Source organism: Protopterus annectens, chromosome 15.part0 (genome assembly GCF_019279795.1).
Source record: "Protopterus annectens isolate FY-2018-M chromosome 15.part0, PAN1.0, whole genome shotgun sequence".
NCBI lineage: Eukaryota > Metazoa > Chordata > Ceratodontiformes > Protopteridae > Protopterus > Protopterus annectens.
In genome coordinates this window covers 256,902,958-256,928,646 of record NC_056749.1, presented here as the reverse complement: position 1 = coordinate 256,928,646, position 25,689 = coordinate 256,902,958, and the positions used below count along the sequence as shown (strand labels likewise).

General features: G+C 43.2%; 1 protein-coding gene across 1 annotated transcript in view; it reads left to right on the top strand.

The window, feature by feature from the left end:
• Window positions 1-25,689, top strand: part of ATRX (ATRX chromatin remodeler) — a 3,779,564-nt gene that overhangs the window by 1,809,733 nt on the left and 1,944,142 nt on the right. The window contains exon 11 of the mRNA XM_044057254.1: window positions 1,251-1,433. Coding sequence (XP_043913189.1) covers window positions 1,251-1,433 — 183 coding nt within the window. The remainder of the gene's footprint in view (window positions 1-1,250; window positions 1,434-25,689) is intronic.

Genomic DNA, 25,689 nt, shown 5'->3' with positions numbered 1-25,689 from the left:
TGCCATTACTGTCCAGGTTTCTGTATCATACAGTAGTACTTGTTGCACCACTGTTTGTACACCTTACTTATCAATTTATTTGACATTCTTCTGTCATGTACTACACTTGACACTTTTGTCAGTTGACTTGCAGCTTCAGTGATTCTAGCTTCACCCTCTACATTCAGATTTCTATTCTCCTCATCCACTCCTCCCAGATACTGGAAGATGTTAACCTGTTCCACTAACTTTCATTCTGTCTCAATTTTCAGCTGCTTCTGATTTCCCCAACTTGCTACCATTGCATTTTTCTTTTCTGTACTCAGTTTCATCCCATGTGCCTTTAGTTTTGCATTCAATTCTCCTATTCTTTACTGAAGATTTTGTTCAGAGTCTGCCTGCAATACCACATCATCTGCATACAGCACCTTTGTTGATCTGTCTCCTTCAACCTATTTGATAATGTATTCCATCACCAATATGAACAGCAGTTTGCTCAGAGCTAAACCCTGATCCGCACTCAATCCCACCAGGAGTGCCTTACATATACATATGCATGTATGTGGCTGTGTATGTATGGACAAGGAAGTTACATATATCGTTGAAGGAAAATTGTTGTAGGCTGTCATATTACTGGATTCTTGCACTAAATGCAAAGTTAATATTTGAAAAGTACAGACGGCAGTTGGAATGGTTTTGTCAATTCTGTGAAATGGAAGAAGTTTTGCAAATAGATCAGCAGCCATGTGGAAATTTAAACCTATTTTATCATAAGAAATTGATTTTGCATATAGAAGTTTATTAAATCTTAAATTTGCACATTAAGTCCACTGTTAGGCAGTTCTTTTGGTTAAGCACATTTTGGAAAGTTGTTTTCTTTGAAGTGATTTTCAGATTGACAATCTTTGACCATAAGCTATTTTGTTTTTTTTTTTGTTAATGAACACTGATTTGTATAGCTCCGAGATTGTTGGCAAACATCAAAGTTCTATATTTATTTATTTTTTTTAGTCTTCCGGTGGCTTTTATTTAAAAAATGAACATGTTCAGAGATGTTTTTTTTTAATCTTCTGACCTTACAGTAGTAATCTTAGTGTTGCTATCCATTGTACCAATATATCAGATGTTTTTGCATAATTCAGGTATGCTAAGTGAACTCTGTCCTTGAGACAGCAATGATGGTAGTGAGCAGTGTTTCTCTTTAAGGTTTTCTTGTGTTCTGCAAGTTACTTTTTGCAGTTTTTAAGTTAGGATTTCTTTTGTCCTTCTAGATGAAAATGAAGATGATGAGACTGATTCAGATTCTGATTTTGAGATGACAAAGAAGTCTCGCCATCGTCATCGTCTGCTTAGGCACAAGCTAACTCTGAGTGATGAAGAGTCAAATGAAGACAGAAAAAAGGGCAAAGCGAAAAGTGGTACTAAGGAAGGCAAGAAGTCATCTAAAAAGAAAGGTTTGTGACCTGTAATTTGTAGTGCTTTAATTCAACTTGTAGAGTGTATCAGAAGATATAATACAGCCATGATTTCAATAAAGAAAGCAGCTTTTTCCATAATAATAAACCATTAATCAAACATGGTCCAGTGACTTTCACAGAATTCTCTTCCTATTAAAAATGCCATGAGTAAAAAGGTATGCCCAGATAAGTCATGTGGGGAGTATTCCAACTTTTTAATTAAGTAGGCTTGATCTTCAGTTATGAAACATTTGTCAGTCATAAAATGCATACTATATCTGTAAGAATGACAGGTGTGTAATGTCACAGACAACTTTAGGTGAAAGTGAATATCATTCATGCCTGTAGTAGCTAAGGATTTCTGTAACATCTTACCAATTGCAGGGATGTTAGTCTAACCCAGGTGCAAGTGTGCCTTAGCAGTGCAAGTTAAGTTCCATTCCCCAGCCCAGAGGATCCATCCCCACATGGAACGGAGTCCATTTACATGGTAATGTCGGCAAGACCGCAGAGATGGTCCCTGGAAGGGTGTAGATGCCTAGGATACTCATCAACCATCTTTTTAATTTCTCTTTAATCATAACAAACATGCCTTCTGTATCAGCTATTTGAGCTATTGGATAGAATAAAATTTATTCTCTAACGAAAGGGGGCTGTACCTCTTCTCCTGCCTTCTGTGTATGCAGGGGAACAAATAACATCTTTATGAAATCACAGCTGAAACAGTGTTATAAGTACACACGTAAATTAATTGAAAGAAATACAATGTTAAAATTTCTTATTACTACAGTATGCATGTATGTTTTCCTTTTTAACAAGTATCATTCACTCTGACGTGATAGTAATTGCGCATTTCCCATTAAACATTACCCTGCATGTATTGTTCCCACAAATTCCATTTATTTACATGTAGTTTGTTCCTTTGCTTTTCTAAATATCTCACCTCCAATTCTTTTCACTGTTTTACAGAGTTCAGTACTTCAGTAAGTTGGTTCAGATGTTGAGTTCCATTTTCTAGTAATTTCATTTTTTTGCCAGCCAACAACATTAAACTTGGTAAAGCTTTATATGCTGTCAGGCAATTTCAGATACTGTGTCCCAACTTAAAAAAAATCTTTAGATGTCCTTCATGGATGCATCTGCAGTCATAACAACTGGGTTGTCCTGTCGTCAGGCAGCCCTTCAGTCGGCCGGATTCCAAAGTCCGGGTCCGGCTTCGGCTGATGTCGCACTTCACCCGACGTCATCTCTGTTGGTCTTCGGGTATAAAGGCATCAGCCGACGCCATTTTCCTCAGTCTTTCTTGCGCGTGGCCGAAGCAGAAGCTGTTCGCAAGTGCCGGTCGGTCGGATCCAGAGATTACTTCTACCGAATACTACTTCGTAGACTTCTAAAGCTAAGTACCCCGTTGGGGACTCTTTCTTGCCTCAGCCGATGTCAGAAAAAGTTAATAATTGTTTAACCTGTGGGAAACAAATACCTCATAAAGATTTCCACTCTTATTGTCTGCCTTGTTTAGGCCCAGCCCACGACGTAGCAGCCTGTTCGGCCTGTGCTTCGTTCAACCGACGAACGCTTAGGCGTCAGTCGGAGTTTGCTGAACAGTTTTTCGGTTCTGATTTTGCGTACATTATGCCGTCGGATCCTCCGACAACCCAATCTGCCAAAAAACGCAAAGATAAAGACCGACACTCGTGGTCCGCGGTTTCGGCCGAAACCATGGTTAAGCAAACCGCGAGTGTCTCGGTTTCGGCCGAAACCGAGAAAACTGATCAAAGTACAGCTGAACCTTTCTCTACAACTGAGGCCCCTGCTACCACTCTTGAATCGGCCTCAGAAATTTTATCCACTACGGTGGTTGCCACTGACTTATCAGACACCATTCCCTTGGATGTCTCTACCCCAGCACGTGGTGCTGCTAGGCCTCCAGCAGCCATGTCCATTAAGGTCTTCGCCAGGGCTAAAGCAGCAAAGACTACTAAAACAGTGCCTGTTAAACCCCCTACAACCAGGCCATCCTCTAGTTCTCAAATGCTTACTCTGGCAGAAGATTTAATTTCATTAATTAGAGGATCTCAATCTCACCCAGACAGGGCCTCTCAGCCCCCAGAGAAGAGACCTAGGGCAGAGCCCCGTGAGCCAGTGTCCTCTGATGAGTCTGCCGATGAATCAGACATAACTGATCAGCCAGAGGCTCCTTTCTCCAATTTTGAAGACTCTGATGCTGAAGAATCCATTCCAGCTGCTTCCCCACCAGAAGAATTCTCCTTTGGGGAAACCTTACATGCCATGCGAGAGCAGTTCCAATGGCAGCAACAGGATTTTTCAGACTCCAGAAAAAGACTTGGGACCTTTCTGCACCTTCCACAGCACAGGCCCTTAGCTATACCTCCTGTTCTCTCTGTGGTGGATGATGCTTTCAATGATGTCTGCTCCGCACCAGATTCTTTACCTCCAGCCCCTGCCAAACCAGACAGATTTTACAGGGTGCCAGACACTCATCACCACCTTTACAAGGCCCCTCTTGCAGACCCCGAAACTATATCCCAGGGTCCCAAGGCAGTAGCCGCGACCATAGCAAAAAACCCTATTCCTTCAGAAAGGGAAGCAAGGTCATTAGACAGATGGGGCAAAAAGGTCTACACTTCAGCTACCCTCTCAGCTAGAGCTTTAAATTGTCAGTTTCACATGATACAATACCAAGAGTTTATGCTTGATCAGTTAACTAAAAAACTAACCACTGATGAATCTATTGATAAGAAATATGTATTAGAAATGGTAAATAACATACAACAGGTTAGTAACCATTCCTTAAAATGTGGCTATGATACACTGGAGGCTTCATTTAGATCAGCCATGACTGGCACAGTGATAAGAAGGCATGCATGGCTAAAGGAGCAAGCTCTACCGGATCATGTTAAAGCTAAGTTGCTAGATGCTCCTATGGATAAGACAAGTTTGTTTGGTACACCTGCCCAGCAGGTTATGAAGAAAATGGAAGAAAAGGCAAAATCTGTTCAAACGGTTAAAGATTTCTTGCAGGTTCAGCCCCAAGGTTTAGCAGGAACTGGCCTGCCAAAATTGGTCCTTTCCTGACTCCACAAGATCTCAAAGGGGCAGGAATAGACGTTCCAGAGGCAGAAACCAATCCAGGGAGGTGCCTACAGAGGACGACAGTGGCAAGGTAACAACAGAGGCACAGACACAACCTCTGCCACTACATCAACTCAACCACAGTGACTTACCTAAATCCGCCTACCAGGGAACAAATAGCAGCTCCTCTAGGCGGAAAATTAACCTTATTTTCAAAGAACTGGCACTATATAACAAAAGACAAGTGGATTTTACAAACCATAGATCAAGGTTACCGGTTCCACTTCCACACTTTACCAGTCAAAAGAGGAATGCCAAATCTACCTCCAAATCAAAAAACAGAGGCTCTACAACAGATAATGCAGTTAGCAAACATGAGAGCTGTGGAAAAAGTGCCAACAGCAGAGCAAGGAAAGGGTTCTACTCCAGACTATTCCTAGTTCCAAGAAAGGAAAAAGTTGGAGACCAATTCTCGACCTGTCCGCCTTAAATACATACATCATTGTCCCAAAATTCAAAATGCTGACCCTACAGCAACATCTTCCCATGCTGGGCAAGGAGTGTTGGCTGGTAACTCTAGATCTCAAGGAGGCATACCTGCACGTCCCCATTCGACCAATCTGCAGAAGATACCTCAGATTTCTTGCAGGATCAGAGCACTATCAATTCTCAGCATTGCCCTTTGGCTTATCTACTGCGCCCAGAGTATTCACAAAATGCCTGGCATCACTGATCGCCCATTGCAGACTACAGGGAATTCAAATTTACCCATACCTAGACGACTGCCTGCTACAAGGGGACAACAAAAGCAAGTTGACAACAGATTTACAAAGGGTCATTTACTTGCTGCAAGCACTGGGATACACAGTCAATCTACAAAAGTCAAGGCTGATACCATCCCAAACAAGGACTTTCTTGGGCGCAGAATTGGACACAGTAAAACAGATGGCATTCCTAACTACAGAAAAACAAAAAGAACTCCCTCTTTACTTCTTGGCACTAACAAAACTGAACAAGTTAACAGCAAGAAAAGTACTGCAGGCCTTGGGCTTCATGGCATCATGCATAATCTTGGTTCCATTTGCCAGACTACATATGAGAAAACTACAGTGGTACCTAAAGAATTTATGGTCCCAACACAGACACAGCCTAGAAACAGAAATCCCATTAATTCCATGCTTAAAACAGGAGTTCCTATGGTGGGCTCAGGCATGCCAGTCAAACCCAGGGCTACCCTTTCGCAGATGTCAAGCAAGCCAGACCATCACAACAGACGCTTCAGACCTAGGATGGGGGGCCCACATGCTGGACAAATGCGTGCAAGGATTGTGGACACAGGATCAACTTCACCTGCACATCAACATAAAAGAAATGCTGGCAGTAAAACTGGCAATCCAAAAGTTCAGACCATTTCTCAAAGAGGGCCAGTTGATGATAAGGACAGACAACACCACAGTCATGTGGTACATCAACAAACAGGGAGGCACTCATTCATACCATCTATGCAGAATGACTTTGGAGCTGTGGACCCTGGCACTCAGCTACAACATCCAGTTACAGGCAATATTTGTACCGGGAAAGGAGAATACTCTAGCAGACATATTAAGCAGAACCACATCGGATGCCCACGAATGGAAGCTGCACCGGACATCTTCAAGACCATCTCAAAGAAATGGGAATGCCTCAGATAGATCTATTTGCATCACCTACCAATCACCAGCTCAAAAAATTCTGCACAAGGACATTCCACCCACTAGCATGGAAAGTGGATTCACTCTCCTTCAGCTGGAAAGGCCTAACAGCATATGCATTCCCACCTCTTCCCTTGATACACAAGGTATTACTAAAAATCAAGGAAGAGTGTCCATGGATAATCCTCATAGCTCCAAACTGGCCAAGACAACACTGGTACCCACTGCTGAGGAGCATGTCTCGGAACTTTGATGTTAACTCAGAACAACTACAGCATCATACATCCAAACCTAAAAACGTTGCAACTGACTGCATGGAACATCACATAGCAGCAGCTAATCCAGAACTTTCCCAAAGAGTTAGAGACATTATTCTTGAAGCACGCAGACCTTCAACAAGAAGAAACTATGCTGGAAAATGGAAAAGGTTTGTCATTTGGAGTACTGAAAGAGGAAAAGATGTGTCAAACATAGATATGCCTAACATTCTGGAGTACCTGGCGAACTTCTTCATTCAGGCCTGTCCTACTCCTCCATCAAGATACATGCATCAGCTATTTCAGCAGAATACAGCTTTGATCCACCTGTTTTTTCTCACCCTTTGCTCAGGCAGTTCCTCAGAGGAATCAAGAATGTAAAACCTCCAAGGAAACCACCATTACCAGCTTGGGACCTATACTTTGTGCTAGAAAAATTGACACTATCACCCTTTGAACCAGCAGCAACAGCAGACCTACAACACCTGTCATGGAAAACTGCTTTCCTACTGGCAATTACTTCAGCAAGAAGGGTTTCAGAACTACAGGCCTTAATGGCAGTGCAACCCTTCCTAATCTTCCACCAAGATAGAGTGTCTATGAGAACTAATCCTACATTTATGCCTAAGGTGGTATCCAGAGTGTCTTTAAACCAGGCAATCCACCTACCTACCTTCTTTCCCAACCCACAAAACAGAGGGGAAAGAATATTGCATACCTTGGATGTACATAGACAGCTACGCTACTATTTGGACAGAACTAAAAGTAACAGAAAGACTGACCAACTTTTTGTAGCCTATGCAACAGGAAGGGAAGGAAAAGCTATTTCCAAACAGACAATCTCCAAATGGATAGGAAATTGCATACGATTCTGTTACTCCTTCCATGGAAAACCAATTCCACAGAACATAAGACCTCATTCTACAAGGGCAACAGCCACTACCACAGCCTTCTTACGAGGAGTGGCAACCAAAGACATTATTGAGGTGGCTACTTGGACCTCCGTGCATACATTTGCCAAGCATTATAATTTGCCTCTATATTCCAGATCCCGGGCAGGGTTTGCCACTGCTGTACTGCAAGGGATCCTAAACACACCATAATCTAGTTTATCCTCCTCCCCTTGTTGGCTATGGTATTCTACCCAGTTGTTATGACTGCAGATGCATCCATGAAGGACATAGTACAGTTTTGTACCTACCATAAATGTAGATGTCCGAACTGGATAGCATCTGCAGTCAGGATTACCCTCCCTCCTTCCCCTCTGTGGTACTCCTAGGGTGTTTACCCTCCTAATAGCTAGCTAGTGGGGGGGAGTCTCTTATGGTGTATTTGTTTGTATATATGTACATACATGCTTACTTTTTGTGTTTACCTTCTATCCTTTTGGAAACATTGGCATTTATCCAAATTTTAGCCTTCCATGAGGGCAACTGGCATCTGGGGCAAGAAACACTGAGGAAAATGGCGTCGGCTGATGCCTTTATACCCGAAGACCAACAGAGATGACGTCGGGTGAAGTGCGACATCAGCCGAAGCCGGACCCGGACTTTGGAATCCGGCCGACTGAAGGGCTGCCTGACGACAGGACAACCCAGTTGTTATGACTGCAGATGCTATCCAGTTCAGACATCTACATTTATGGTAGGTACAAAACTGTACTTTACATCTGTTTTTGACAAATTACTCTCTAGTGAATTTTTAAAATTTGCCAACTAGTTACACTCCCAAAAAACATATTACCAATTACCTATCTCATTCCTATCACAAATCCCGCATTTGCTGTATACCTAAGGAAGAATTCTCTGGTCTGCTTGGGGTATAAAACACTTATGCAAACACTTCAAAACAAAAATTGTAACCTTCTGTACTTGTTGCGTGCTTGGGATTGATGCAGATGTCCTGTCATTGTTCTTTGTAAATTTCCTTCTTGATATTGTTACACAGTCTTTTCTAACCTCCTCTAATTGATTCATACAGTTATTTTGTAGCATTTTTATATGCCTCATTAGTTATCCATTTTACCATTTTTAACAGCAGTTTCTTTTCTAGACTCAACAGGACTGTTTTTTGGACTCCCTTGCGCATTTCTCATTGCCTGCACTCTGATAATTAATGCCTGATATGGAAGTCCGTCTCTAACCTGCATTCCAGATTTCTTCGTGGGCTTACCTCATACTGATGTTCATCGTGTTTCACTGTTGCAGTCATTACACTAGGGTTATCCTGCTGGCAGGCTACCCGCAGTCGGCCCGAGTTCCAAAGTCTAGGTCCGGCGTCAGTTGCTGTCGCTTCTTCCCTGACGTCCGTGCGCCAGGGGTATAAAAGATGCAACCGACTCCATTTTCTTCAATCTTTCTTGCCGCTCGGTGCCTGAAGCAGAAGCAGTTCACAAGTGCCAGTCGGCCGACTCCTGAGATTTTCGAAATAGAGTTTCAGAACCGAAGTCTTCAATAAAGCTAAGTACCCCGTTAGGGAAACTTTTTCTTGCTCCAGACCGATGTCAATAAAAGTTAACAGTTGTATTTCTTGTGGGAAGCAAATACCTCATAAGGACTTTCACTCTCACTGTATTCCTTGCTTAGGCCCTGACCATGACATTACTAGTTGCCGATTTTGTGCTAGATTCAACAAACGCACTATTAAACGTCTGTTTGATTTTGTATTACATTACTTTGGCCGAAGGTTTAACTATATAATGCCGTCGGAACAACCGACGACCGGAATTCATAAAAAAAAACACATAAAGACAAGGAAAAGGACAGGCATCCGAGGTCCAAAACCGACAACAAATCCTCTTCTAGGCCAGTCGCCTGTTCTCATTGAGGTGCTTTTGCAGCCCCTGACACCCGCTACCTCAGAACCACAGGCTGTATCCGAGTCACACATGGAGACAACTAGGCCTCTGGATACTCAAGGTATTGGGCCTATGGAAAATATTCCCTCAGATGGGCCCAGAGCCACTGAGCAGGCATCTACTTCTGAGGGTGTTTTCAGACCTTCACAGCTTACTATCAAATCCTCTGCAGCAGCCAAAGTACAGTCAAAGACACCATTAAATACAAAGAAACAAGTACAGCATTCTCCTGGACAGTCAACCATGCCAAAGAAACAGATGCTTAAAATGGCCGAAGACTTAATTACTTTGATCAGGGGTTCCCATCCCCCACCTGATAAAAGGCCTAGGCAAGACACTGATTATGATTCCTCTGACCAGGTTCCTCTTTCCTCTGATTCCTCTTCAGATCAGGGCTATTCTCTTCCTCCCTATCACGACTCTGATGCTGAAGAATCTATACCTTCAGCCTCTCTGCCTGAGGATTACTCTTTTGGGGAAACTCTGCACACCATGAGGGAACATTTCCACTGGGAGAGCCAGGATTATTCAGAATCCAAGAAAAGGCTCAGCGATTTTCTTTTACTGCCTCAACACAGGCCCCTGGCTACTCCCCCTGTGCTTGATATAGTTTTCTCTGAATCCAGTCTGTCTCTTGATTCTTTACCCCCTGCACCAGTCAAGCCAGACAGGTATTACAGGGTCCCTGACTCTCATAAATTTCTTTATAAAAACCCTGCTGCTGACCCTGAAACCATTTCTCAGTGTCCCAAAGGGTTTAAGGCTTCCACTGCTAAAAACCCTGTTCCCTCTGAATAGGGATTCTAGAGCTCTGGACAGATGGGGGAAAAAAGTTTACACTTCTGCTACTTTAGCTGTAAGGGCTTTAAACTGCCAGTTTCACATGATTAAATATCAACAGTACCTCATGTCTTTGTTAAAACAGAAAATGCTTACAAATTCAGAGAATCCTGACAATAAGGAAATGCAGGAATTATTGCATGCAGCTGAACAAGTGGGAAAGCATACTCTGCAATGTGGTTTTGATTCATTAGAGGCTTCTTGCAGAGCCACAGTTACAGGCTCTGTCATTTGAAGGCATGCTTGGTTGAAAGAAAGTTTACCTGAACATGTTAAAGTAAAATGATTGGATGCTCCATTACAGCATGATACTTTGTTTGGTGTTAAAGCAGTAGAGGTCTTAAAGAAAATGGGGGATAAAGCAAAATCTATGCAGACAGTAAAAGATTTCTTACAGGTTCAACCACTTAGGTTTAGTAGAAACTGGCCTGCAAAAAAAATTGGTCCTTTCAGGTGTCAGGCAGGCCACAAAGAGGCAGATACAGACACCCAAGAGGCAGATCTCAGCCCCAAGGCTCCTACAGACCTAAACAATGGGTTGCTTCTGCCCCCAAAGGAGGGGAAGACAAATCACAACCTTATAGAAAACAGTCCCAATGACTTTCCTCTACAAAGGCCAAGCACTTACCTTTTGGCAGCACCCCTAGGGGGAAAGCTAGCACTTTTCGCACAAAATTGGCACATAATCACCCAGGACAAATGGGTACTGAATATAGTTTCTCAGGGTTACAGGTTCCACTTTCACACTCTTCCAAAATCAAAAGGTATGCCGGACCTGCCACAAAACCAATGGGCAGTGGCACAAAAGGAAATTGCTGCTCTCATGGACATGGGAGCTATTCAAAGAGTACCACAGCAAGAACAGGGACAAGGATTTTACTCAAGACTCTTCCTGGTTCCCAGAAAGGACAAAGCCTGGAGACCAATACTGGACTTGTCAATCCTAAATACTTTCCTGGATGTTCCAAAATTCAAAATGTTAACACTGCAGCAACTTCTACCCATGCTGGGCAAGAAGGCTTGGCTAGTTACTTTGGACCTCAAGGAGGCATACCTGCATGTCCCAATCAGACAATCGTGCAGAAGATACCTCAGATTCATAGCTGGCTCAATGCATTACCAATTCTCTGCACTGCCCTTTGGCTTATCTACTGCGCCCCAGGGTCTTCACAAAATGCCTGGCACCAGTAATTGCATTTTGCAGACAAAGAGGAATTCAGATATATCCCTACTTGGACGACTGCCTTATTCAAGCAGAGAGCAAGGACATTCTGCTAAAGCATCTGGCGTTTGTAAAAAGATTATTATTCTGCTTAGGGTACACAGTAAACGAAAAGAAATCAAAACTAGTGCCCTTTCAAGAGATAATATTCCTGGGTGCAAGCTTAAATACAACTACCCAGATGGTGTATCTCACGCCAGACAAGCAAAGACAACTGACTCATTACTTTCAAATGATGGCAACAAAGACCCAGATCCCTGCAAGAAAAATTCTGCAGGCCCTGGGCTTCATGGCTTCCTGCATTCTACTAATTCCATTTGCAAGACTGCATATGAGGAAACTACAATTGTATCTAAAAAGTGTTTGGACTCAGCATTGCCACAGCCTGGAAACAATAGTAACTATAATTCCCTGTCTACAACAGGAGTTTCGATGGTGGTCCAGGGCCTGTCACCACAACAAGGGACAGCCTTTCACCTTACCCACAGCCAGGCAGACAATAACAACGGATGCATCGGATTATGCCTGGGGAGCACACATGGCAAGAAAATGTATTCTGGGCACGTGGCCCAAGGAACAAATGCATCTTCACATCAATCAAAAAGAGATGTTAGCTGCACAGAATACCCTGACAGCCTTCAAGGATCCACTACATCCAGGACAACTATTAGTAAAGACGGACAACACCACAGTTATGTGGTACATGAGCAAGCAAGGGGGCACACATTCCTACTCCCTCTGCAGACAAGCCATGACTCTGTGGAGCACAGCACTGACCTATCAAGTACATCTGCGGGCACAATTCCTGCCAGGAAAGAAAAATACACTGGCACGAACTAAGCAGAAATCTCATGGATCTGCACAAATGGAAACTAAATCCATAGGTCTTCAGCATGATAACAAGGAAATGGGGACGCCCGGACATAGATTTTTTTGCCTCCCCTCACAACTGCCAACTACAGAAATTCTGCACAAGAACTTATCACTCACAAGCATGGAAGGTGGATGCTCTTTCATTCAGCTGGAAAACCCTGACATTTTATGCCTTCCCTCCCCTGCCTCTTCTTCCCAAGGTACTCCTAAAAGTCAGACAAGAGAAGTTAAAAATGCTCCTGCTTGCCCCAGACTGGCCACGCCAGCACTGGTACCCAATCTTAAAGAGCTTGTCTCAAGGCCCAGCCTGGCCTTTACCTCAAATTCCTCATCTTCTGACTCAACAAAACAATCAGATTCTACACAGTCAACTCAGAACCTTAAATCTGGCTGCATGGCAGATAATATAGCCACTCAGACCACACCTCTCTCTAAAGCTGTTATGGATGTCATTTTAGAAGCCAGGAGACCCAGCACTAGGAAATCTTATGCAGAAAATTTCAAGAGATTCTGTGCCAGGCACAAGGACTCGAACCACTTGTTCCAAACATACCTCAGATTTTACAATACCTAACTGAGATGCTGGACAAAGGCCTATCCTTTTCATCTATTAAGATCCATGCCTCTGCCATTTCCGCTCATTACAATACAGAACCTCCTATTTTTTCACATCCACTGCTAAGGCAGTACCTCAGAGGGGCAAGAAACATAAGACCCCCAAGGAGAGCATCAATACCTACTTGGGACCTCAATTTTGTATTAGAAAAGCTCACACTGCCTTCTTTTGAGCCAGCCAACACAGCTGATATAAAATTCTTATCATGGAAAACTGCTCTGCTCCTAGCAATAACTTCAGCAAGAAGAGTCTGAGTTACAGGCGTTAATGGCAGTGAAACCTTTCATCATTTTTCATCAGGACAGGGTCTCTCTAAGGACAAACCCAACATTTATGCCAAAGGTGGTTTCCAGTGTGGCTCTTAACCAAACCATTCATTTGCCAACTTTTTATCCAAATCCCCAGAATAAAGGGGAGACACTTCTGCACACTTTGGATAGACACAGACAGCTACGATTCTACTTGGACAAAACAAAAACTTTCAGAAAAACTGAGCAACTGTTGGTAGCTTATGCTGCAGGATCACAAGGAAAGCCCATCTCAAAGCAGACCATTTCAAAATGGATAGGACACTGCATTCGCTTCTGCTATGCACAACATGGCAAATCAGTGCCTAAGGGCATAAGGCCACATTCCACCAGAGCAGCAGCCACTTCAGCAGCCTTTCTTAGAGGAGTACCAACCAAAGACATTTTAGAAGCTGCAACCTGGAGTTCAGTGCACACTTTCACTAAGCACTACCACTTACCTCTCTACTCTAAATCCAGAGCAGGCTTTGCCACTGCAGGGCCTGGTAGCCTCTCCTAATCCTATTTAGGTCCAGCCACTCAACCTCAGCTTTGGGATTCAACCCAAGTGTAATAACTGCAACAGTGAAACACGATGAACATAGTACAGTTGTTCACCTACCATAAATGTAGAAGTTAGTGTATTCACTGTTGCAGTCCAGGTTACCCACCCACCATCCCCCTTTCTCATTGCTGGGTCCTTTTTGTACTTCTCTACTCTACAACCTATGAGATGTATTTGCTTGTAGAAGAAGGAAATTTATTTTGGTACATGCATATTTTTTGACATATTTTTTTCCAGCCTTTCCTATTTGGGCACACCTGACATCTGGGGCAAGAAAAACTGAAGAAAATGTTGTCGGTTGCATCTTTTAATACCCCTGGCGCACTGATGTCAGGGAAGAGGCGACAGCAACCGACGCTGGACCTAGACTTTTGAACTCTGGCGACTGCGGGTAGTCTGTCAGCAGGATAACCCTAGTGTAATGACTGCAACAGTGAATACACTCGAACATCTACATTTATGGTAGGTACACAACTGTACTTTATCCTTCCCAGTCTAACTATTTGAGCAAAATTGTTTGGTTCCTTTGGCAATTTTCACCAGTAAGTAACAGCTCCCTCTTGCCTATTTTCTATGTCCATATGTGCTGTCGTCCGTATTGACAAAACCTCTTGTCTCATTTCTTGTTTTGGCTTAGTTCTTAGAATATTTTCTGCTGCTCTCTGAATATAAAAATCTGTATGGTGGCAGCTTTTTACCTTAAAAACCTGCATCTAAAATCCTACTCTTTCCTTTTTTTCCTCAAACTCCCCATCCACCACAATTTATTTTCATCACTTCCCCCTTTGTTTTATTAACCTGCTTATGTTGTATGTGAGCCTTAACTGTATAGCTCTTGCGTATCCCCTCAAGTCATGTAATACTAAGCCACTTTATTCTGTGGGGATAATCTACATATCCTACTTAACCCTTTCTTTCTTCCCCTCACAAATTCCTTCAACACTTTATTAATTAAATTATCCACAGATTTACTTATGGTTGATAAATATCTTCCCACGTGTCCTTAGCTGCTGTAACTGAATCTGTTTTAATCCATATACCTAAATACTTCCATCTTATCATGTCCTTATAAATGAGTATTGTCGAGTAAATTAATGTGAGTACATAATTTACAGCTGTAGGCTTTTGTTTTATTTTCATTAATTTTGTACAGTGAACTTTCGTGAAACTGTTGCAGAATATTCTACAGCAATGAAATGTTCTTTTCTGAAATTTTTTGTATAAAATATAATCTGCAAGTAAAGCGGACTTTTCTTGATTGCCATACTATCTATAGCCTTGAATTTGAGCGTCTCTTATTTTCTTTGCCAGTAGCTCTAAATGTAAAACAAATAACATGAAGAAAGGACACCCAGGCCTTTTTTTTTCTTTTCAAACATAGCTTGTTGCACAGAAACCATACCCACTTAAATTCTTGCCTCCCACCCTTGGTATATCCTCATAATTAATCCTGTTATTTTCATAGGATTTGAAAATGCTGCCATTTCCCTACTCTTAAAATCCCAACTGACACTATTGTTTTCTCTGCATCAAGGCCCCCCAACAACGGCAGGTTTTTCTTGTCTTCTGCTTCCCTGTGTATCATTGTTTTATTGATCTTTTCCTTCCCTCCATATTGATCATATCTGTTACTTTTGGCAATGTCTCTGCCATTGTCTTAGCCAATGTAAATGTTAGCACTTTGCAGTCATGGTTTAAAATTGAATTGGGTTTAAATGAGGGTGGATCAGAAGGGTCTTTCCCACCACAGCTTTCTTCCAGGATGCCCTTACACCCCCCCTCTTAAAATACTTTTAAGCAAAAACGTTCTTTATCTTCAATAGTTTCTTCCCTCCCAATTTCCAGACTTCTCAAGAAAGCCATCTTTTCCTTGAGATTTCCCTGATTGTTCTCTATACATTATTTTTATGTCATCTCTTCCCATCTTGCCTGTTAATTGTTGAGCCTAATTTTCCTCTAACCTTTGCATAATTACATAAATATTTCCATTTGTGCATTTTCTTAGTTTCCACATTCCTCTGATTTATACATTTTTTCTTAACATTTCTGAAGTAAAAACAAAAATCTCTTGCTTCCCTTAAGTATTCTGCTCAAACAGTTCAAAACATGTAACAGCAAACAAAAAGAGCAGGTTTTTCTTTTTTTGGTGTTATATATTATAAGAATGAATAAAAGAGGGGAAGGTGTAGTAAACAAAACTGAATGCACTGAAGTACAATGGATCTTAGAGCTAGCAGCAGATAGCCCACCAGGGCTAAATAGCTCTATTCCTTTAAAACCTGCATTAAAAAAAGAGGCGGGTTAAACAATGTTTGTGATTCGTTGATTTGTATTTGACTGATGAGCCCTTAATGAGCCTTTGCTGTTAAAGTTGTTTTTTATGTAGTTGTCTGAAGAAGGGATCTACCCGAAAGTGTTCACATCTGTTTATAATAAAATTACTTGATTATATTGGCCTGTCTGGACCTTGCTCTTTTTGTTTGCTGTTGCACATTTCTGAAACAACTTTAAATACTTCTGTAGGATCTCCGGTTATTTGTCTTGTCATAAGGCTTCATAGATTTGGCAACAACCTCTCTTGATTTCTGTTGCCCATTTGGCTGTGCTAAAAGTGTTTGTGATCTGGAGGTATTATCAAAAAATATTTTCTTAATAGCAGCCTTTCTTAGCCCATGCATATTATTGAAATACTCCCTTATTTTCTATTTATCACTCTGCAGTTGTTCATCTTGTTCTGTGAGATTCCCATTGCACTGTAATACTGTAATCTTTTGTTAATCCTTCCAAATAATTCCCATTATTTTGTTCCCGTATCTTTATTTCTCTTATTTGTATCGTATTTAAACTTCATTTTTATTTCATCTATCTATCCCTTCTAAAGTATTATCTATCTTCCCTAATAACTCAGGGATCCTTTCCACTACCCATTTCTTAAATTCTTCTGTTTTTAACAAGTAGGTAGGAAAATCCCAGTGCCTCATTTTACTTAATTTCTCTGCATCTTATCTTTTATCTGAGCATAGCCTGAAGTAGTTAATGGATGTGTGTCTAAGCTTTCAGTTAAATGCACATGTTCCTATGAGATAAAATTTCTATCCATTCTGGAGCAGTTATCTTGATGAATAATCTGTACATTGTGTCTGAGTTCATACTACTGAATTCACATCTTCCAAACCAAATATTCTCATAAGTTTCTTCAGAAAACTGCCATTGTTTTATATTTTTTCCTTCTAGGTCCCCTGATAGATCCTCACTTTTGCAAATCAAGGTCCAGTCCCTACCCATAATTAACATTCCCTACTCAATTCTAATTGTGTACCCCCGCATTTTTTGAGCTCCTTGGTATAATATAAATACATGCCGACACAATACACTCGCATGCTAGTGACCTCTTTCTGCCACAAATCTACCATTGTCTTTTTTCTTCTACTGTCATTATTGCAGCCCATCTAGCAGTCTTGTAGTATTACTCACCTTTTCATTTGTCCCTGATATTCTTCTGAATGTTTATCATGAAATCCTTCCTTTATCAAATTCACATGCTCATTGCTATCCATGTGTGTCATGTGCAGAATTGCTGTTTGCACCCTACATTTGTTAATATAATATGTTATGTTGTCCCATCTCGCCTTCCTTCCTTGCTGGTTAGGTTTGGAGCCAATTCTCTGCTCCGACTCGGCCGATTTAATATAGCTCGAGAGCTTTAACTGGCTTGAGGCTAACCCCTATCCCAACATGCCTAGCAGTAGCTACCCAGATCTCATTTGCCGCTTGCAGCATTGAGATTGCGACTACTGGCTCAGGCGAAGTACTTAGTGCTTTTTTCACTTATATTGTTATCCTTCTCAGGGTTTTTTTTGTTTAATTAACATAGTTAGAGTGTATATTATCCCCTGTTAGTGTAACAACCCTTTTTTCTACTTGTTGTGGGTATTTTTGGATGTCGTTTTCTCCTCAGGCCTTGCCTTCCCCTTTGAGCCCATTTAAATTAGAGGGTTCGTTTTATTTTTCCCCACCCTTTCTGGGATAGCCGTTTTAAGGTAGAGGCTCTCTTTTTGGGGGAGTCACCGTTTACGTTAAAGGCTCTCCCCCTTTTTTCTTCTCTTCCCTTTAAAAAAAAAAAAAGAGAGAGAGAGTTTTTCCTTTCTTGTTGTTTGGGCTAGCCGTTGCAGCCTTGTAGTAGTTTTTGTTGTGTGCTGTTAGCTATTACAGCTTTGTTTTTCTAGCGCTGTGGTAATATTTTCTGTCAATTATCCACTATGTCCAAAGAATCAAAACCCACTGGGTTCAAAAAATGCAACTCGTGTTGCCAAAAAATGTCCCTTACGGACGGGTACACAAGTTGTGTATATTGTTTAGGGGCTGTTCACCTGCAGTACTCATGCACTGTCATGCTTTCAGTTCCAGAGTCCTGCAGGAGAGAAAGAATAAGTTAATTTTGTGTGGCCTTCTGAAGAGCCCTCAAGATTCGTCCTCTCAGGGTCCTCAGCCAGCTGAAGTGTCCGAAAAACCCACTAAGCCATCGGTTCCGAGTTCGGAGTAGACAAAATCCACTGAAAAACCTTTGGCTCTGTTGGTTCCTAGTTTTGCCCCGACAAAGCTAAGTCTCCGGCGGCTCCATCTGTTTCCCCGGAGCCAGTCCGGACCCATAAGAGAATAGGGTCTCTTCCTTTGGAACCAGTACGCTCTGCTCCACAATCTCCTTTGCTGCAGTCTGGAGCTGGCAGTCCCTGGTCCTCTTCGCACTCCTCTCGGTCCTCCAGCCTTTTGGATCGTGACGTGGAGAGAGTGGTCAGTAGGCACCTCAAGTCACAGGCACTTGCTAAATTACTATCGAGCCCAGCCCATAAGGAATTGGCTCCTTCAGCCCATCCAGCTTCTCCATCAGTTCCTCCTCCGACTTTCTGGAGGGCGGTGCCAGATTGCATGGAGGTCATGGTGGTGGAACAGTCGGCTCTGGTTACTTCTCCTTTATCGGTTCCAACACCCACTATGATCTCCTCGATGTCTCAGTCCATCGAGGGATCTGGGCTCCAAAGGTCTCTCGCCGACTCTGAATGGGGGAAGTGGTATTGGACCCTTGTCCGACCCTGCTGTCTCACTCGGAGCTTCAGTGCAGGTGAGCTCAGCTCCCACATCAGCCTCAGAGCCGTCGCTCTCAGTTCACAGGAGATCTCCAGGCTCTTCAGAGCCAAAGGCTCCTTCGACTCGGGACCGAGGTGCCCTCGGGGGGGATGAGAAGGATGCTGTCTCCTGAGACTGCTACACCCTCTGTTCCATTGGCTCCTTCTCCCTCGGTGCCTATGCCTGCCTTTGACCCTCCTCCTGTCTGCAAGCATAGGGAACCTGTGACCCAGGACGCCCCATTGGGCGACCCCACTTCTTCCGAAACCTCCCACAAACATTCGGAGGAGGTCCTTCGGAAGAAAAGATGCAAGAGAAAGCATCTGGACCCACCCGAGTCCATCACTTCAGAGACGGACTTGGATGACTCTGAAGGGTCCCCACGGTCCCCCTCTGAGGATTTCTCCTTTTCAGACATCTTGGAAATCCTTAGAGGGGTGGCTGGAAGTCCCTAGCCCCTTCTGAGGATGAGTCTGTCTACCTGGACGCATTTGTTTCCCAACCCTCCAAGGTCTTTCCGCCTTTTGACCCACTTTTGTCTGTAGTGAGTCAGAAGACATGAAGCGCTCCAGAGACCATGGAACCAGTTTCGAGGAGACCAAATAAATTTATTACTGCTCCCGAGGATAAATCCTTTTCCAGAGGAGTCCCTGTTGATGCCATGGTGGTGGCAGCAGCCACTAAGAAGGAACTTGTGGAAACTTCATCTGTCCATCCGCTGAACAAGGAGTCTTGTACGATGGACAGGTATGGGAAGCCTATGGTCTCTTCAGTGACCTTTATTCTCAGGTCACTGAATTACTTGTCACACTTCACACGACTTCAGAGGGATCTCCTGAAGAAGCTAGGAGATACCCTGCAAGATCCTACAACTGAGGGAGTTGCGAACAAGGTGGCTTCCCAGCTTGCGACCTTGACTTCAGTGGTTAACTTCTTCATGAGGCTCCTGTCTTGTGCAGCAGATGGAGCCCGTAGGGCAGCAGGTATCAGAGTAGTTTTGTGGAGACATTCCTGGATGCTCCTTTGTCAGTTTGCGGAACCTTTCAAGCCTCCATTTACCAATAGCTCCTTCAATGGCTCGTCCTTGTTTGGACCTCGGTTAAAAGAGACTCTCACCAGGTGTGAACAGGATGGCAAGACTCTCTCTGCTGTAGGAGTTGGTCTTTTCACTCCATCTAGTCCCTATCCTAATGGTCAGAAGAGTGAAAAGGTATGGTTCCGAAAATCCCAGGGAGCTTCACTTGACACAAGTGGAGATATTTCCCACAGGGGTAGAGGGGGAAACAACAACGGAAGACCCTGCCCTCTCGGCAGAGGGGGTCCACAACAGCAGGGCAACAGAGATACGTTTTCTACTAGGCCCTTCCAGCACTCCTGAAGGGAGGCCCGACTGTCCACCTCTGGAGGCAGTCGGGGACAGACTATCACTGTACCCAGCAGCCTGACAAACTATCACGAGAGAAGCATGGGTACTGTCTATAATATCCAGGGGTTACAAAATTAATTTTTCCCAGTTACCCCCCCCCCCCAAAAGAAAAATGTTCTATCCCAGATGTTCCACCCAGTCTTCGGGATCACTCAATCCAGGAGGTGCAAAAATTGCTAGAAAAAAGAGCCATCCAAGAAGTCTCTGCAGACCAAATTGAATCCAGAACTTACTCAAGGTTCTTTATAGATCCAAAAAAGACAAGGGGACTGGAGACCCATTTTAGATCTCAGCAAGCTAAACAAGTCAGTAAAAAAGACAAAGTTCTGGATGGTAACACTGCAGTCCATTCTTCCCTTTTTGGGTCAGGACAGTTGGATGTGCTCCATAGCTCTCCAGGACGTGTACTACCACATTAAAGTGGACAGGCAATCCAGGAGATTCCTACTCTTCCGGCTGGGAGGCAGTCATTATCAGTTCAGAGCCCTGCCCTTTGGTCTCACCACAGCCCCCAGGGTGTTCGAGTGTATATTGCAGTGGTCACGGCTCACCTGAGAGGCATCTAGGATTCCAGGTGTTTCCATATCTAAACGACTGGCTCCTCACTGCTACCACTGAGCATCAGTTGATCAGAACATGGGACTACAGAATCCAAACTTGTTCCCAGCTGGGCATAACCATAAACTACGAAAAGTCTGCCTTGTTGACTTGTCAGTCTGTTACCTTTATAGGGGCAGACTTAGATACAAGACGCATGATAGCAAAGCTGCCTCAAGACAGTGTGTCAACCATTCATCAGCAAGTTTTGTTTCTCATAAAGAAGACGAGAGTTCAGGCAAGAGAAGTATTGCAAGTCTTGGGCTCAATGGCCACAGGAATTATACTAGTTCCTTTGGCATGCTTCCACATGCGGATTCTGCAGTGGCTTCTTTTCACTCAGTGGTCTTTTCAGGTTTTACCAGTGTCATACATGATAGAAGAGTAGTGTTATTGATCCCTTCACTGCTCCTGGTCAGAAGATTATTGATTTTCTGGCCAAAACCTTTGAAAGAAGGGCAGCTGCAGCTACGATTAGGGTCCAACTACCTGCCATCTCCAATTTTCATGTAGGAGACTCAGGTTCTAACATCATGTCCCATAAGTTGTGCAGAGCATTCTTATGAGGTACAACTCTTTTACGCCCCCCGGTAAGAGAATCCCCACGGGACCTAAACTTGGTTTTAGCTTTTGTGGTTCTTCCACCTTTTGAACCAGCAGCATCTTGTCCCCTGAAATTTCTATCATGGAAAACCCTTTTCTTGGTTGCTATCACTTCAGCTAGACGGGTTTCTGAATTACATGCTTTGTCTATTCACCCGCCATATCTCATTTTTCACAAAGATAGAGTCTCTCTTAGGACCAATCCTCCTTGCCAAAAGTATGTTCAGAGTATAATTTAAATCAGTCCATTGAGCTTCCTGTTTTCTTCCCCACTTACGGCAACAAGGCAGAATATAGAGTCCACCAACTGGATGTTCATAGACAATTATGTTTTTATTTACACAGGACCAAAGACCTTAGAAAATCAAACCAATTGTTTCAAGGTACACACAGGCCTGAGCAGTGGCAGGCTCCCACTTCCAAATCTGGAAGTAGTAAGACACCCCTCTATGGCAAAACATCACAGTGACTTAACCTTAACCCTTCTAAGCCCTGCTCAACTGTCTGCTCCCTTGGGAGGAAGATCGCCTTGCATGCAAAAAACTGGGAACTCATTACCCAGGACAAATGGGTTGTAAATATAGTTTTCCAAGGATACAGATTCCACTTCCACACTTTACCAACCCCAAACGGTTGGCCAGACCTATGCCCAAATCAGTGGGCAGTGGCTCAACAGCAGGTTCTCTCTTCTAAGTATCAGGGCTATTCAACCTGTCCCAGCAGAAGAAAGAGGACAAGGTTTTTACTCAAGACTTTTCCTGGTACCTGGAAAAGACAGCTCCTGTAGTCCTATCCTGGATCTCTCTATTCTAAACACGTTTTTGGTAATCCAAAAATTCAAAATGCTAACACTTCAACAGCTGCTTCCTATGCTAGGCAAAGAGGCCTGGTTAGCAACCTTAGACTCAAAGGAAGATTACCTGCACATTCCAGTAAGGGAATCGTGCAGGAAATACCTTACTTTCAGAGCAGGCTCCATGCACTATCAGTTCTCTGCACTTCCCTTTGGCTTATCTACTGCGCCCAGGGTATTCACAAAGTGTCTAGATCCAGCCATCGCATTTTGCAGGCAGAGAAATATTCAGATATACCCATACCTGGATGATTGTCTAATTCAGGCAGAAAGCCAGGACATGCTATTAAAACATCTGGCATTTGTAAAGAAACTTCTAACCTCACTGGGGTACACCATAAAAGAAAAGAAATCTCATTTAGTACCCTGCCAACAAATTGTATTCCTGGGAGCAAGCTTGAACACAACCTCCCAGATGGCTTACCTCATGCCAGAGAAACAAGTTTGACAGCCTACTTCAAACTACTGGCCACAAGGACCCAGCTATCTGCAAGGTAAATCCTGCAAGCCCTGGGGTTCATGGCCTTTTGCATTCTACTTATTCCATATGCAGGACTGCGTATGAGGAAACTTCAGTGGTATCTAAAAAGCCTATGGTGTCAACATTCTCAGGACCTGGAATCAATGATTCCTATCATTCTATGTATAAAGACAAAGTTCCTTTGGTGGGCAGAGGCCTGCCACCTAAACAAGGGGCTTCCTTTAAATCTACACCCTGCCACCCAAACCATGACTACAGACGTATCAGTCTATGTGGGGGGGGGGGGGCTCACTTGGCAGGGCGGTGCATTCAGGGCAAATGGTCAGATGCATCTGCATATCAACCAAAAAGAAATGTTAGCTGTACAGAATTCCCTGACAGCCTTCAAAGACCTTATCCTTCCAGGACAATTATTGGCAAAGATGGACAACCCCACAGTTATCTGGTATATAAACAAGCAGGGGGGAACCCCACTCGTACCCTCTCTGCAGACTAGCCATGGCTCTATGGAACACAGCCTTGAGCTACCAAGTGCACCTACAAGCTCATTTCTTGCCAGGCAAGCTAAATTAACTGACAGACGACCTAAGCAGAAATCTCATGGACCCACACGAATGGAAACTGGAACCAAAAATATTCAACATCTTGAGGAACAAATGGGGGACTCCAGAGATAGACCTGTTTGCCTCTCCTCAGAACTACCAATTGGACAAATTCTGTACACTGACTCCCCACAGTTGAGCTTGGAAGGTGGATGCCCTGTCCTTTACCCGGGAAAGCCTCTCAGTTTATGCCTTTTCCCCTCTTCCTCTCCTTTCGAAAGTTTTGCTAAAGATCAAACAGGACAAACCAAGGACAATACTGATTGCACCGTACTGGTTTCACCAGCACTGGTACCCCCTCTTGCGCAGTATGATACTGTTGGATCCATGGTGCCTACCTCAGTCCCCTTCCTTGCTGTCCCAGCAGGCGGGCCGGATTCTGCACCCTCAGCTTCAAACCCTGAACCCTGCAGCTTGGATAATTCCTTGAGCTCTCCAATAGCACCCGTCAGTAAGCAGGTGCTAAATATCATTCTGGAAGAAGGGAGACCTAGTACTAGAAAATCCTATGCTGAAAAGTGGAAAAGGTACTGCTTCTGGAGCGAGACTCGGGATGGGCACTAAGGTGCCCAGTTTACCTCATATTCTTCAGTACTTAACAGAAATGCTTCTCAAGCGCCTATCTTTCTTGTCAATTAAAATTCATGCCTCTGCCATTTCATCACATTATAATACTGAACCCACCTCTTCTCTCACCCCCCGTTAAAGCAATTCCCTCAGAGGGGCTAAATATTTAAGAACCCCAAGGCGAGCCCCTACTCCAGCCTGGGATCTTAACTTTGTATTGGAAAAGCTCACTCTCCCTCCATTTGAACCAGGTGCAACTGCAGAGTTGAAATTCCTTTCTTGGAAAACAGTCTTCCGTCTAGCCATCACTTCAGCTAGAAGAGTGTCTGAATTTCAGGCCCTTATGGCAGTGGAGCCCTTCATTATCTTCCATGCAAACAGGGTTTCCCTCCGGACAAATCCATCCTTTATGCCCAAGGTGGTGTCTAGTGTGGCCCTAAATCAAGTCCATTCATTTGCTTCCCTTTTTTCCGAATCCACAAAACAAAGGGGAAGGAATACTGCACTCTTTGGACGTGCATAGACAAATTAGATTTTATTTAGTAACATAACTCCTAGCCTGAAGAAAAAGTGTACTGACTACCTTTAATAAATTAACTAATTCTTGTAAGGCTATATTAAGTGCATTAAGGCTGATGGGAATGCAACTACTTATATAGCATATTCACTTCCCACAATTTCAGACTTTATTTTTTCATTGAACTGTTTGCTATTGCACCTTTAAATGTCTACTACTCTGAACCTTTCTCTCAGCAAGGAATGCTCATAGCTGTCCTAATGAATTGCTTTTACTAGTAGACAGCTCATCTCCAAGTGTAAGCAGTTAGCAGTGAGAAAAAAAGTTGATGTGTGTGGGTCACAGTTTAACTTCAGAAGGCTTGAAATCAGATGATGTAAAAGTCAGTGATTTGGTGCAGATACCCTCTCAATGGATAAACCAACATATGAGAATGCATTTTGAGGTTAAAAATGCACAGAATCGAATAAAGCACAGTGTGATAAAGACTCCAGATGAAACCCATCCAAGGTTTTGAATCTATATGGTGGTCATTATTTGAAATATGAGGAACACTTCTAATTGTAAATGTAAATAAATGTGGGGTATAGAAGCATTTAAGCTATCAAATTATGCCATTTTTAAACACTGCAAAGATCAAGAACAGCATGTACAAATGTACTTTGCCCTTTCGTTCTACTCCAGGGATATGCAGATGTTCATCGTGTTTCACTGTTGCAGTCATTACAGTTGGGTTATCCTGCTGGCAGGCTACCCGCAGTCGGCCCGATTTCCAAAGTCTAGGTCCGGCGTCGGTTGCTGTCGCCTCCTCCCTGACGTCAGTGCGCCAGGGGTATAACAGATGCAGCCAACGCCATTTTCTTCAGTCTTTCTTGCCGCGCAGTGCCCAACGCAAAAGCAGTTCGCAAGTGCCGGTCGTCCGACTCCTGAGATTTTCAAATTCGAATTTCAGATCCGAAGTCTTCATTAAACCTAAGTAACCCCATTGGGGAAACTTTTTTCTTGCTCCAGACCAATGTCAGAAAAAGTTAATAATTGTATTTCCTGTGGGGCGCAAATACCTCATAAGGATTTTCATTCTTACTGTATTCCTTGCCTAGGTCCTGACCACAACGTTGCTAGTTGTCGGTTTTGTGCTAGATTTAACCAACGTACTATTAAGCGTCGGTACTATTTTACATT